This window comes from Helianthus annuus, chromosome 15 (genome assembly GCF_002127325.2).
Source record: "Helianthus annuus cultivar XRQ/B chromosome 15, HanXRQr2.0-SUNRISE, whole genome shotgun sequence".
NCBI lineage: Eukaryota > Viridiplantae > Streptophyta > Magnoliopsida > Asterales > Asteraceae > Helianthus > Helianthus annuus.
In genome coordinates, this window is record NC_035447.2 from 95,447,635 (window position 1) to 95,462,720 (window position 15,086).

Genomic DNA, 15,086 nt, shown 5'->3' on the forward strand with positions numbered 1-15,086 from the left:
TTATATACAATTCATATGCTATAAGGATAAAGTTTATCTTCATCAAATCTGTATTTGAAAAACACACAATACAATTAACAATAACTCAATTCTATATTTGAAAATATACATAATACAACTAACAATAACAACAGTTGTATATACCAATAACATTGAGCTGATTGTACATCACTCGAGTTGTTATCTGTTAAAGAGAAAACTCGTTACAAAAATACACACTTCTCAATTCATGAATCCCCTAAAGACAAATTATAAACACTTGCCCCTGAACACACACGGACATTTACAATTTAGGGTATTGAACAAACTGAATGAAATTAAACTTTGCCGTCCAACTTATGAATCTGTATGATAAAAAACTACTTGTGTTTGTCACAATATTCTGGTTGTTTGAAGGTCGGAAGAGTGTTTTTATTAGACCAAGTGTTATGGTATAACGCTCCCTCCACGTGGCCGGTGGAGGGGCGTTATACACCGCCCATAGGGGCATTAGACTTGGTGAAATGCGGGCGCGAGGCAAAGGACGTTAGCCCACTCACGTTGCAGACAAACAAACTCCTCATTTGATACCATGGGGATCAATATACTCCCAATATATTTTGAATGAAGCAGCACACACCTAATTCCTATCAAAAGAGATCAAGTTATATACAATGTATTTCTACACCTTTGACGAATTTCTTTCTAAGTGTAATCATAGAAAATAATAGTAATCATTCTTATTCTTCAAGCTTCAAATTTTCTTACTCACATAAATGTGCTTGTTAGTTTTTATTAAGTATTTCACAAGTGAATGCTTTTTTTTTTTTTTTTTTTTTTTACGAAGGGGACTGATGTTCAATGAGATACAACTCTGCAATGCTTGTGTGTAATGCAGCTCCAATGAGAAGAACATCTTCATCAAGGAAGAAATAAGGAGAATGTATGGGGTGGATTGAACCAATAACGTCATTACGTATTCCAATTCGAAAAAAAACTCCAGGGATCACTTGCTGATATAAAGCGAAATCCTCACCACCCATGACCTTTTGTCCCACCTTGACTCCATGTGGACCAAGTAACATCGAACCCACCTTGTCCACATGGTTGATCAACGCTTCATCATTGATGGTGGCTGGAACAGGGGGGAATTCGTCTTGCTTCAAGTCAACTAAAGCTTTGCATCTATGAACAACTGCCTGTCCTTCAACCACCTGACAGAAAACACAATCCAGTATATTGACCCATAAATATATATATATATATATAGAGTAAGGTTAACATACAAAAAGCCTTATCATACATCACGTAGGAGACAATGGTAACCGTTGGATCAGGGGTATAATCACGCATGGGACCACATAATCACGCATGGGACCACATGGGACCACATAATCACGCATGGGACTATAATCACGCACGTTCTATGATAATAACGCATGTTATATTTTTTGTCATGTATGTTAATGTAGGTTAAGCCCTGAAGTACATTATACTTTCTCTATATATATATATATATTCGTTGAATTGTCTACATTTATTCTTGTCATAAACATCTTCCATAACCCGCACACATTTGAAATCGTATAACCCGAACATGACCTTGTTAACCCATTTATCACCAAAATAATCATTTTGATTCTTGACCCAATCATTTGACAAATAACCTTGAGTTTCAAAATTTTCAAACTAGCCACGGTGAAGCATATTCTCATCTGGCATAACATGTTCCCAATTTAAATTCCCATTTTTTTAATCGTATCCCTTTGAAACTTTATTTTTTATAATAATTTCTTAAAAATATCGTTCCAAAAAAATATCGTATAATCTTATCCCTTTCAAACATTCTCTATAAATAGAGAATAGAATCAACGAAGTGTAAATGAGTTGTGCCTTACATTAAATACATCTTACACACTCCACTGCCCTCCTATGATTCACTCATACGGAATTCTTTGAGTTTTTGTTTGTAATAGCCAATAATCTCACAATCAACTTGTAAGTTTTTCAAAGTGATATAAACTTGAAAATTCTGTGCTTTGGTTTCTTGAAAATTTGATTTCTAATTCCGCACACTATTTTCCATCTTTATTGAAATCAATTACCATTGTAGTTAAAGATTGAATAACCTATTTTCAATCAATTGCTCGAGTATATCTTTCAGTATACTATGTTTTCAAAGTTTAAAACTTTAACTCAAAATGGCAAACTTTAAATCAAGGAATAGTGCCTTCAATATTGGGTCTATGTCAAAGCCTCCGACATTAGTCAGAGAGGAGTACCCTCAATGGAGAATCAGGATGATCAATTTTCTTAATGGACATGATCGAGCTCTATTTCAATCCATTGAGAGAGACCTACGTATACCCCTTCTTGAAGTAAGAGTTGATCCTTAGACTAGTCTCCAGCAATCCCTACATCATGGGTTCTATAAACAGAGCAACATTGGAGCGACAATGATAGGATATTGGTGGAAACTAATGAAAGGGCCAAATCACTTTTGATTATGGCACCTCCAAATGTCATATTTTCTCATGTGGATGATTGTGCATCAACAAAGGAAATATGAGATCAGTTGGAAAAAATGGTTGAAGCCCATAGATAAACTCACTCTCTAAAATATTATAATTATTTTTTCTGTTGAAAAACAATGGTTTTATTTCTTTTGATGTATTTGGAGTATGGACAACAGTTGTTTTGAAATGGTTGTTTGATTGATCATTTTACTTACAACACTTCGGGGGAAATTGTTAGAACCTATTGTTCATTTGTGTAAGTGTTGAAGAAAAAATGATGAAGAATCTGATCATCTTGATTAGATATGATGTTGAACAAGTCAACAGGTCAAACCTAAAGAAGATGATTGACGAAGGACAAGTTAAAGAAGGATCGACATCAATGGAACATCAGATAAACATCTACATTCTACAAACAAGATTGGATCAGAAGTTTTTGGTCAATATGATGATTATCATCAGATCTTATCATATCAGATCATCAAAAATCTGATAATCAGTTTCATCAGAAATCTGATAAGAAGTTATCAGAATTCTAATAATCCCACTTGCCATACTAGATAAAGTTTGCATAGATCCCAAGACGACTAGTGGGAGTAACAGATTCAATGAATATGTCAAAAACATACTTTTCACAGGTCAATTGCATGTTTATTCATATCAAACATTCTCTATAAATAGATAATAGAATCAACGAAGAGTAAATGAGTTGTGCCTTACATTAAAAGCATCCTACACACTCCACTACCCATTTATGATTCACTCATATAGAGTTCTTTAAGTAGTAGTTTGTAATAGCCAATAATCTCATAATCACCTTGTAAGTTTTTCAAAGTGATATAAAACTTGAAAATTTTGTACTTTGGTTTCTTTAAAGTTTGATTTCTGATTCTGAACATTATTTTCCATCTTTGTTGAAATCAATTACCATTTTAGATAAAGATTGGTTTTTTGGGATCAATAATATTTTTTGTTGGTGCAACAGACTTCCATCTGGTGCGGCATATTGCGAAATGTCAGTCATGGTTGATTGGAAGAATTTCTAGATTTTTAAAAAATAAAGTCAAATGATATTTTGGTAAAACAAGGTTAAAGGCTATTTTTTTCAAAGTCCGTAGTTAAAATCGCCATTTTCATGATTTTCCTTTTAATTAAACATGTTAACGTAGTCAATTAAAACATGACCTATTTAATAAACAAATCAACTTGTAGATCCATTTACTAAACATGTTCACTATGACAACACCAAAACATGATTGTTTTCGTGTCGTGTTAGTGTCTTATGAAACGTAAAATGGTATATATAGTAATAACAAGTATAAAATGTAAACAATGTGACATTTTGGCAAGTAGAAGATACCTCTTTTACCCTTTGCTGAAGACGTTGCAAGCCTTCGGTTGTAAGACTCCTGAGTGTTCCCCCTAATTCAACATACGCTGGAATAACATTTAACGCCTCACCACCCTTCATAGTTGTTAATAACGGCTATAGCGACCGCTATAGCGCGCTATGTAGCCATGCGACGTAGTGACGCTATATGGGTCATAGCGACAAATAGCGATGATAGAGATTTTTTTTTTTTTGATGTAAATAGCAATTAGATATAGCTATAAAATTGTTGGATTTATAGGTTTTTGTTAAATATACATGTAAAATAGCATATATACAAGGGTATTTTGATGTAATATACATATAAAAATTTTCAAAATTCTTTTTCTAGTGTAATCGCTACTTATAAAATAGTTGTCGCTATTTGCTACGTAACCTATAGGTGCCTTGTCGCTATTCGCTATCGACAACTATGCCATCCTTAACATAAGTAACCGATAGCACGTAGACTCGATTCCAAATATAAACATTAAACTGGTAGGCTTGTATAAAAAGAATTATAAAGTTATGTGGTCTTTGATCCATTTGACCAATTACATTTTATGCTACTTTCCCATTTTCCTGTTTAACCTATTAGTGATAAACACATGGAAAGTCACCAAAAAGGCCATTTTGACAGACAAGTTTGACAAAATAGCCTTGACTTTTTCTTTTACAAAATATCATTTGACTTTTCTTATTTTCAGTAAAGAAATTCTTTCAGCCACCCAGAACCTTCCACACGGCATCTGTTGCGCCAAGATTGAAATCTACGTCAAGCTATGTTGTCAAAGACGCAAGGCGCAGGCGAGGCGCATCAGCCTCGCCCGGAGCCTAGACGCAAGGCGCAAAAAAAGCGTGGGCTTTTTTTAAGAAAAGCACACCTAGAGAAAAAAATATAAAAAATATGTTATGCTTTGAAAATAAATAAGATTCCACATATAAAATAAAAAAAAAAACTATTATATATGCCATTTAAGATCTTGTAGCTAATGGTTAGTAGCAAAAGTTTAGAACTTATACACACGTAGTGATACCAAAAGTTACTAGGACTTATACAAACGTTTGCGGTTACTAAAACATTTAAACTTATAGTTCATCATCAATCATCAAGACCATCATCAAATTCATCAGAACTTCCATCAACATCAATTGGATATTCAGCTTCGGCTCGCCTCGCTGCGCGCCTTTTGCGCCTGAGCACCGCTTCTACAAAAAAAAGCCCATTTTTGCGCCTAAGCTACCACCAGGCGCGCCTCGTTGCGTCCGAGCGCCTAGGCGCGCGCCCTTTGCGCTTTTGACAACTATGACGTCAAGGGACACTTGTCGAACACTGGTTCATTAGAAATTTTAAAAAGTCAAGACTAGTTTGTTAAACTCATTGGTGAAGATGGCCATTTTGGTGATTTTGCTTTAAACACAATCCAAATCAAACTGTAACATCAAATGGTTATATTTATGTGGCTTTGTACAAGATTCAGCTTCATCCGTTATATGAGTTAAAGAAATCATTCTGTGTTATGAAAACAAGAAAACTTGGTAGCACATACTTGACTTAGAAGAGGATCTAGTTCTCTAGAGATGAGTTGTTGCAAGGCCAAAACTATAGACGATGCAGCGAGTATGGGGTCCACACTGTTGTGTGGTTCAGCAGCATGACCACCTTTACCATGTATTCGAGCCGCAAAGAAGCCCGCAGCAGCCATCATTGGTCCTGCAAGGGTGGCAATGATTCCTGTGGGAATTGTATAATCAACATGCATTGCAAATATGGCCTCCGCGCCACTAAGTGCACCTTCCTTTATCATATTTGATGCACCCGCGCCTCCCTCCTCGGCAGGTTGGAAAATCAGTTGAACAGTTCCCTTAAAATAAAATAGTTACGTTAAGATATAGGAATTAATATTAATAAGCGGGACGAAATGGCTGCCAGAAGGACATTAAGAATGAGAAATTGTTAAAAGACATACCTTGAGATTGTCCTTTCTTTGATCAAGTAACTTAGCAGCACCAAGATGCGTCACACCACTAGAAACTTGAACCGGGTCGTTATTGGAACTGAATCTCAGATCTGAACCGAATTTATGAATCTTGACCCGACCTGACCGAACCAGAATAACCGGGATTCAAATAATATACATTTTGTTTATTTTTAAAAACTTGTTTGAGATTTGTGTATGAATTTTGTGTTTTGACTGGTATTAAGTTTATTTGTGTAGATTTTTCGAATCTTATTCGAATTCAAATCCGGCTTTAAATTTTCAAATTCGAGAACTCGAAAAGCGACCTGATTGACACCCATACCTGTAGTTGGATCACAAAGGGATAATCTGAAGTTAAAAGTAACAACGATGTGAATTCTGTTTTATATTTGCACATGTTAGCTAGAAGAGCTGTAACAATATGCAAAGCGCATATACCTGCAAAGGGAGGGAGGCATCCATGTCAACTCGAAGAGCTACAATCAGCGGAGACCCAGTGCCAATCTGCGCTATGAAACCAGTACCCGCCATCGGGTACATGGACCAAAACCGTTATTTTGACCAAATCACAAGCGCAAAAATCATATTTAACTCTTGTAGCTGCTACACATTAACATGTATCTAGAGTAAAACTATGGTTATACTCTTCCATTTAACAATAAAATGTAATAGTGTTGGTGCCTGAAATATAAGAAACGGAAACCACATATGTTGAAACCGAAACAAAGATCCTTGACAACCCACACGAATGAAAATAATAATTCACTCTTAAATAAAGTACATAAACATATCTCCAACTTATATCAAAACTATGTTACCATTACCAAGTCATTACCTACTCACACATACATACCCTTTACATATACCGACTGTATCAAGGCTATTACTTCAAGAACTAAACAACGAGCTTCATTGTGATAATGGTTCAACTTCACCTCCATCAGAGGACTCTTCTTCCTCGGTGCTATAGTCATAATAATACTCACTCTCGTCATCATCAAATTCGTATGTGAGTCCTCCCATGTTTCCCTTCATCAACTGTTCTTGAATTCGATCTCTGATCGCCGTACCCTGAGAGCGTAGTGAATGTTTTTTTTAAACACGGGTTAAATTATTATTGATATAACATTTGTTAACACATTTAGCATATATGTGTGAATGAAGATCTCACCATTTTGTGGCAGCCTTCTTCAAACCTTTCGAGAAAGCCAGCAACCAAACGGTCAGCGTTCTCAACCCAGAGGTTATGATTCATGCCTGCAGTTTTTGCTACTATATGGATCTGCGGTACCAGAAAGTGGAAAAAAAATTATCATCGACCACGACGGTGAAGATTTTATTGAACAGACGCTATAAGAACCCAAAACAAACTTCAAAATCCCCATTCCTCTTTTTTTGGGCTTTACGTTTCATCTGAAAATTGAAAATAATAGGCGCTCTCGTCCAAAAATAGTATATTAAAATTTAGAGTAAAATGCCATTTTCGTCCTTGAGATTTGGCCGCTTTTGCGACTTTCGTCCAAAGGTTTGTTTTTCCGCGTCTGGATCCAAAAGGTATGAAATCTGGCCATTTTTATCCAACTCGTTAACTCCATTCTACTTTTTACGTTAAGTCAGGGGCATTTTCATAATTTTAGCTAATATTTGTTTTGTTTATTTATATCAAAATGGCAAAGATTAAATGACGGATATACCCCTGACTCATCGTTAAAAAATGGATGGAGTTGACGAGTCGGATGAAAATGGCAACCTTTGGACGAAACTCGCAAAAGTGGCAAACCTTAGGGACGAAAATGACATTTTTACTCTAAAATGTATAATTTATAATTATAATTATAAATATATATATAAGTAACTATAAATATATACATAAAAAATCTAATAAGTTGATATATAAGCAATATATGAGCCGAGCTCAAGCTCTCATAAGTTAAACGAGCCGAGCTGAGCATGGAAAGAAACAATAAGGACACACCTTTTCTTGTTGCTTTTTTACTTTTTCATGTAGCTTCCTTAAACTCATGTTCACTCTCAGCCTCTTTTCCTGGTACATCAAACATCATCCTAAATAAGCACATGAAGACAATATAGGATATGTGATACACAATAGGAATATAACTAATACTATCCAACGGTGAGGTTAAAAACAAGGGCATGCCTTCACATAGCTGACACCAAGGTCCTTTCTAGAGTAGCCTCGATCCAAATTACGCATCACGTAATTGTTGTAATCTTTGACGATTCTCATGATTATATCTGATGTAGAGATACCTTCTGTCCGTTTGGTCTCCTTAAATCGTCCAATAGATTTGACCTTTTTTAAAAAAACATTGTTAAGTTGAAGATGAAATTTGTAATATGGAAAGAAGATGCAGGGCTTCATGTTGAATGCTATATTGTACAATGTCAAAACTTACAAATTCATACACATCATTTGCTGTCCCACTTGCATCGGCGTAACTGAATGTTCAAGAAAGCAAAAGCAATTAGACACATCACACAAAGTGAAAGTAAAGTGACTCGGGTTACATACACGTACATAGTAAAATACATACATATATCTACTATACTATGTGTACAATTGCATGCTACAGATAGGTATATCACCAATCTACATAGATTTTTTCCATTTTTTATTTTATTTTTACAATAAAATAAGTTGGAAAAAAATTTACTTGGTTGATTGTGGTTCTCTCAAGTTCTCAAATAACTTGGTTCTCTTAGGATCCTCACCCTATATATATATACACACACATACATACATAGTGTATGTGTATACACTTGTATGCATTAAAATAACAAAAACGGTCAACTGTACTTCTAAAGAGTGATTTCCCATTTGGTACATGTATAGCACACCTATGTATTAATCTAAAGAAAATCATATCTAATTTAGAAGTCTCCATACAACAGGGGTAGCTAGTTCCAATATGCTATTTTCAGAGAAAGATGAAATTCAAAAAAAAAAAAAAAAAAAAGATAACACACGAAACTATCATTTTACGACTGAATCATAGAGATATAAAGCCTTACTTTGGTAATATATTTTTTGTCATCTACTCCTTTAGCACATAGAATGCCTAGGGAATGTTAAACAAATGAATTACAGTTTAGGGTAGGTTGACCTTACGGTAGAGAGTCATGAGCCACATAGTCAATTCGATGTTTATCCATAAATTCCTGTGTAAGAACCCAAGGGGCATCTGGGATAACTTCATCAACCCACCTGCATAAAAGTAGACTTATGAATGAATCTTCAAATAGCAAACTGCCTTCGATAAAAGCAACACTTATGCATGAAGTACCAATAAAGGTACTCCAATAGGTTTCAGTTCAAGTAAACGACTTCAAGTGTATATACATGGCTCATTATACGAAAAATAAGTACGGTAATATCCAATAAATTTACAGATCAAACATACTTGCAATGACGAAGGGATTCGTAGCGCTCTTTGTCAGTCATGACTGTTTTTCCTTTAAGGCTGTGAGTGACCTCATCGTTGCAGCATCCAACCAACAGATAAGTGTTTGGAAACCTATTTTGATTATTGCACATAAATGGTAAGTTACAAAATACATACACTTCAACTAGCATATTTTATTCTAAAATCAGAAAGCAGGTTCACTAAAACCAAACAGAAATAAGGAAAAAAAGAATTGAGACACATACAAAGAAGACAGTTTCTTCTGCACATTAATACTGCAGATAACTTGAATGACGGATCATTTATTGTTAATAGGATACCGCCGAGTCATTTCTAAAGTCTGAAGTGATATATTAGCTATCAGGAAAAGAAAAGTGTACTACATTTAAGTTAGAATTTAATTTCTTAATCAAAGTTACACTTTATATGAAATAATGATAGGGTGTTAGCATAAGTATTTTACAGTAAATAATAGGATGTTCAAGATCCACAATAAGTAAAGACAAGGTTGCATGCTCTGTACATAATTAGGAGTTTGATGTTTAACGATCCATGTGACTGTCTTTCGTAAAGATTCTAGTTCAGTAACATGATGAGCCATAATTTCAATCTCACAAATGACTTCCCTCAAAAATTTGTCAAATTCTTATGTTCCACAACAGTATGACTAATCTTTTAATATCTTTATGTAATTATTTATGTCTATCCCAAGTTTCCTGCACAATCCATTATTGTCCCGAAAATCATATCAAGGACCAAGGTATTACTGCAATACTTCTGAACATGAAAATCTTTCTAATCTAGCTCAAGGGGATATCTAACATCTCAGCAGAATATAACCACCCTCAAGGTAGGACCGTTTAGTTCCTAATTACCTATGTCTTATTCTCATGAATACAAACTTTCTAATTTATTAAAGATTTTGAGCCACTTTAAGCTGCTAGGTATCCAAACCTATAGCTCCAACTTTTCAAAAAAATTGCATTTCTCTAATGACTTATCAAAGTAAACAATCAATTTTCTATAAAAATCATTCAAATCAGATAACAAAACCCTAACAGCAGCAGATCATAAAACCCCAAACCATCACAAAACTTCCATCAACAACCAATACACACAATCATTACCAAAATAAAATAAAATCGATCGCGTATCACGAAGCAGGTAACGAGAATTTACAATTTCATGTATTACATATTTCAACCACTTTAAACTCCAACTTTTCACAAAATTAGCATATCTCTAACAACATATCAAACTAAACTAAACAATCAATTTTCAACCAAATACTTCAAATCTCAAAACACAAACTGATTCCATCAACAACCAACAAAAACCGAATCAAATCGATCGAGAATCACAACACTGGTAACGAGAACTTACGATTTCTTAGCTTGTTCGAGCGAACGAGCATGACCGAAGTGAAACAGATCGTATATGCCGTCAGCGTAGACACGAACCGGCCGATCGGTTGGCGGATCGAGCATCCAGATACTCTGCTTATGCTCCTGCTTCTGATCATCTGCCATTAAAGCACTTTTATCGTCCCTTAGGGTTTCTGATCAGATCGTGTTGGTTCTAGGGTTTTCAGACAGTTATCAACTTATCAGCTTCTGTGTACAAACAGCGTGTGGATCTGTTCGTTGTTGATATAAATAAATGTTTGTTGATTTTGCCGACCAAGTTGAAACGTTCTTGACACGTATTAAAAATTATACCCAATGTCATTGAATAAAATATTTATTTATTTGTTATAAAAAAAATTAAAAAAAATTGAATGGCCACAATGATATAAAACGTAATGATATAAGTTATGAAAATAATTTCAAAAGCATCTTCTAGTAGGAAGCTATACAATATCGAACCAAACAAAACTATAGATCGTTCTCGTCAAATAAAATAACGCCACCTATTCAAAAAACAAAAACCTATTTATTATTATTATTATTAAATAATTAAATGTCAAAACTAGTTTTATACATGTGATAAATAACAAATATGAAATTATTTGTATCACACTTACGATTTTTTTCATGTTTCTCTTATATTATACACTAGGTTATAATTCCGTTTATTATACGGGTTTAATAAATAAAAAATTAAATAGTTAACAAAGAAGATTTAACAATTATAAAACTATATTTTTGAGATGCTTTCAAATTTCCAAACAAAATTTTGCGTCATGTATATCTATATATCTATATATATAATAAACAAATAAGGTTTGGGACACGTGTCACGTTGTGGTGTAACCTCACTAGATTTTTGGCGGGAAAATGTGGGAGACATGTTTTTTTACACGGGATCCGAATGGAAGTACCCAAACCCGGAATCTTGACCCGAGTATATAAGCAAAATAATAACCTAATTTTCCAAACCCCTCATTCATTCAGACACGTTAGTTTTCAAAACCCTAGCCTCTCCTTCATCCATCTTCTCCTCTAGATCAATCATCGCCTCCATCACAACAAAATAGAACAAATGTCGATCAACAACTCCAGCGTTTAATACACATATTTGCTTTCGTTTGTGCAAATCTTCTGTTTTGTTCATCCCTACTGATTATTGTTTACTTATGAAGGTTAGTTTATACATTAATTTTGTTTTAAATTAGGAATTTATAGTGTTGTTCATTCACCGTAATCTTCTTTTGTTCATCTTCGCTTTTTGTTCTTGATGAGGTTTTTTGTTACAGATCTGGAAACTGGGCCAAAATGCCCTAGCCGCCGCTTCCAAGCAACAAAGGCTAGGGTTCCGCCAAGTTGATGCGGAGCCAGTTCAGTTGACAGGTCTGCATTTTAGTTTATATTTTTATTTTTGGTTGCCGTTGATTTTATTTATTAAAAAGTGTTTCTTATTCTTTTTTTCTTCTCATTCATCTCACGACGTCTATTTGAGAAACCCTAAATCACAACCAACTTTCTTTGTTTATCGATTTCAAGAAAGGGATGTTTTTTATGATGTTAATTTGAATCATATCACCACCATCATTCAAATCTGGTACTTGAGGCTGTATGTTTGTAAATCCACACTTTCTAGGTAATTTTTTGTTTCCCATATATTTTATTCTTTGATTTTTTTGGTTTCTTTAATATCTGGTTAAAATTAGGGTTTTCAATTCATTTGAAATGGTTATTATAATGTTTTTCAGTTCGCGTTTGTTTTGATATGTATCTGGTAATTGTAACACTTTTAGCGAATTTTTTTATAGCTCTTTGGTCCAGGGAAAATGAGTTTTTGTGGTTTTAGATAGTTGACTACTTGAGTAAGGAAACATAGAAAGTTTTTGCGGATATGGAGACTTTTGAACTAACACGGTGTGAACAACATATTTTATATTTTTTATAGTTTTATTTTCTCAGTTCTATATAAGCTTAATAGGTTCAGTGATTAATCATAATGCCTAGAATATTTTGCATACGATTAAATTAAATAGATAGTATAAATTTTTGATAATTATACAGAAGTAATTATTAAGTTAAATAACGTTAAACTTAAAATTTTAGATGTAAGTTGTATCGTAAAAGGATGATTGTTCTTATTTATAAATAAATTTGTTATTATGATAAATGTTGTTATTGTTCTACTTGTTTTTTTAAATATATTTAACGAGAAAGGTTATTGTACAAGATGAAAGAAGTGTACGAAGTGTATGAGAGAAGTTTGGCCATTGATTTGAGAAAAGTTATTGTACAATAGGAAAGAAGTTTACGAAGTGTAGAAGAGAAGTTTGGCCATTGATTTGCAAGATCAATGGTTGAGATAAAGTGGTCCCCACATATAGAATTAACATAACTAAAAACAACAGATCAAGTGGGGAAAGGGTAAAATAGGAAAATACAATATTGTTTTCTTATAAAACCACTTCCCTCTTGATTTTCAAAAGGCTATAACTTTTTCATAGGTTAATGTTTTTTTTTATAAAAATCACACCGTATTAACGAGCATTTCATTTTCTTTAATTCGAGCAACCTATTGATATATATTTTTTTAAAATTTTGCAGGATTTTGAATACGCATTAAGTAATTACTTGATTTCATTATAGTATTTTATGTGAAGCCCACTAAGTGATTACATAATTACATAACAATAGTAGACTATGTATTATTACATGACTACATGATTTTAAATATCCGTTTCGTGATTACGTGATTTCATTATAATATTTATGTGAAACCCTACTGAGTGATTACGTAATTACGTATAAACAAGACATGTAATACATAATATTTATATGGAATACCTAATATTTAAGGTATAGTCACGTATTAAGGATAAATTATATACAAAACATTAGCCAAACCAACCTATAATAACAACATAATGTCGTATATTAGAGATTTAACCACGTAATAAAACATAAAAAATCAAGATCTTACTATTGAATGTGTAATAACGTAGTAAGCATAATTGTATTAACATTACTTATAAAAAATCATATTGAATGTGTAATCACGTAATGGGTATTAAAAAATCACATAGTCATGTACCCGGTATTCAAAATCATGTAATGGGTACTAGGTATTCGAAATCACGTAATCACGTAATGGGTATTCAAAGTCCTGTACATTATTTTTAAGAACACTATAGCAATATGTTGCTCGAATTAAAAAGAATGAAATGCTCGTTAATACGTGTATTTTTTTTTAAATATTAACGTATGAATAAGTTGTAGCCGTTTGAAAATCAAGGAGAAAACTAGTTAATGCCACACCCCAAAAACGTCGCAGCGGAAATACAAACGTGGCGGTGACAGAGGTTGGTACCCATAAATATCTTAGTGGACGATGCAATAATAATTTTTGGACATACCACTTAAATTACTATATATTAATAGAAGAAGGGAATGAACAGTTATTAAGGTTATTGTACAAATTTTACTTTTTCATAGCTTTGAACATCTCGCCTCCACCGCTCCCAGTTCAAACCCTAGATTAAAGAGATAGATAGAGAAAGAGTGTGCAGCTATAGCAAGGGAGAGATAGAGAGAGAGAGAGAGAGAGGGGGGGGGGAGCGGCGGTGACGGAGGAACCGACCATCGTCTCTGCCGGTCACCCTCTTCGCCATCGGTCAGACCGGTGGTGGGTTGTGGTGGTTAAGACGGTGAAACGATGGTAGAAGGCGGTGGTAGACGAGCATGATAGTATGACAACAATAATGTTATCGGTGGTAGCTGAAGCCGATAATGACGGCTGGGGGTTCTAGGGTTCCGACGAGGGTACCGGTGACTCTCATCGGACGATCTAGAGAAAGAATCGGAGACTTAAAGGTGATTTTAAACAACCGCAATCTTAGAGCCTTGAATTAGTGTTCAGGTGAAGTTGGCTAGGTTTCCGACGAGAATTCCGGTAAGCCCTTTTCGTCTACTTGTCTTCATTTTTTCTATAGGTCGACTCATATAATGATCGGAGATGTTTTGGCTCTTTACCTTTTCCGATGAGGTTTTATCAGCATGTATGTTTGTATTTCATTGTTTGTCTCTATGAGTTTTGATCTGTATATTTTTAAGTGATTATATAAAATTTTTAGATTTTTATCAATGCCATCAAAAAAATTATGTTCTTGATGCATTATTTTGTGATTATGAATGGTGTACTGTTATAGTCCATGTCTTGCATTTTGTGTGTTAGGGACAAGCTTGGATCAGTAGAGCAAGTTGGCGATAAACACTCAGGTTTTGCAGGCCAACAAGGGATCGGTTTTGTTTTAGTTAAGAAAATTTTGACCAAAAAAGTCCATTTGCAGACAAACACTAATGTTCATATGTCGCTTATAGCATGCTTAACCCGGTTTCCTTTAATAGACTATATAATT

General features: G+C 34.1%; 2 protein-coding genes across 2 annotated transcripts; both read right to left on the minus strand.

The window, feature by feature from the left end:
• Positions 1–300: 300 nt before the first annotated feature.
• LOC110919000 (IAA-amino acid hydrolase ILR1-like 5) lies at positions 301–6,377 on the minus strand. The gene is made up of 6 exons (XM_022163280.2): positions 6,285–6,377; positions 5,835–5,990; positions 5,420–5,729; positions 4,297–4,334; positions 3,856–3,960; positions 301–1,193 (listed from the first exon to the last, which is right to left on the minus strand). Exons 1-6 carry the CDS (start codon positions 6,375–6,377, stop codon positions 819–821), a joined length of 1,077 nt encoding a protein of 358 aa, XP_022018972.2. The 3' UTR covers positions 301–818.
• Positions 6,378–6,533: 156 nt separating this feature from the next.
• On the minus strand, positions 6,534–11,039 carry LOC110918147 (choline-phosphate cytidylyltransferase 2). Its single transcript, XM_022162508.2, has 8 exons — positions 10,655–11,039; positions 9,269–9,382; positions 8,977–9,072; positions 8,264–8,306; positions 8,005–8,160; positions 7,822–7,890; positions 7,018–7,128; positions 6,534–6,917 (listed from the first exon to the last, which is right to left on the minus strand). Exons 1-8 carry the CDS (start codon positions 10,798–10,800, stop codon positions 6,756–6,758), a joined length of 897 nt encoding a protein of 298 aa, XP_022018200.1. The 5' UTR covers positions 10,801–11,039; the 3' UTR covers positions 6,534–6,755.
• Between the last annotated feature and the right edge of the window lie 4,047 nt (positions 11,040–15,086).

Excerpts from the sequence above, each read along its gene's own strand:
- LOC110919000 (XM_022163280.2), bottom strand. The coding sequence starts at position 6,377 with ATGGCGGGTACTGGTTTCATAGCGCAGATTGGCACTGGGTCTCCGCTG. Across the intron at positions 5,991-6,284 it reads ATGCCTCCCTCCCTTTGCAG|ATCCCGGTTATTCTGGTTCG; the intron begins GTATATGCGCTT and ends TATATTATTTGA. Across the intron at positions 3,961-4,296 it reads CTTATGTTAAGGATGGCATA|GGTGGTGAGGCGTTAAATGT; the intron begins GTTGTCGATAGC and ends ACAACTATGAAG.
- LOC110918147 (XM_022162508.2), bottom strand. The coding sequence starts at position 10,800 with ATGGCAGATGATCAGAAGCAGGAGCATAAGCAGAGTATCTGGATGCTC. Across the intron at positions 8,161-8,263 it reads CAAATGATGTGTATGAATTT|GTCAAATCTATTGGACGATT; the intron begins GTAAGTTTTGAC and ends TTTTTAAAAAAG. Across the intron at positions 7,891-8,004 it reads TTGGTGTCAGCTATGTGAAG|GAAAAGAGGCTGAGAGTGAA; the intron begins GCATGCCCTTGT and ends TTGATGTACCAG.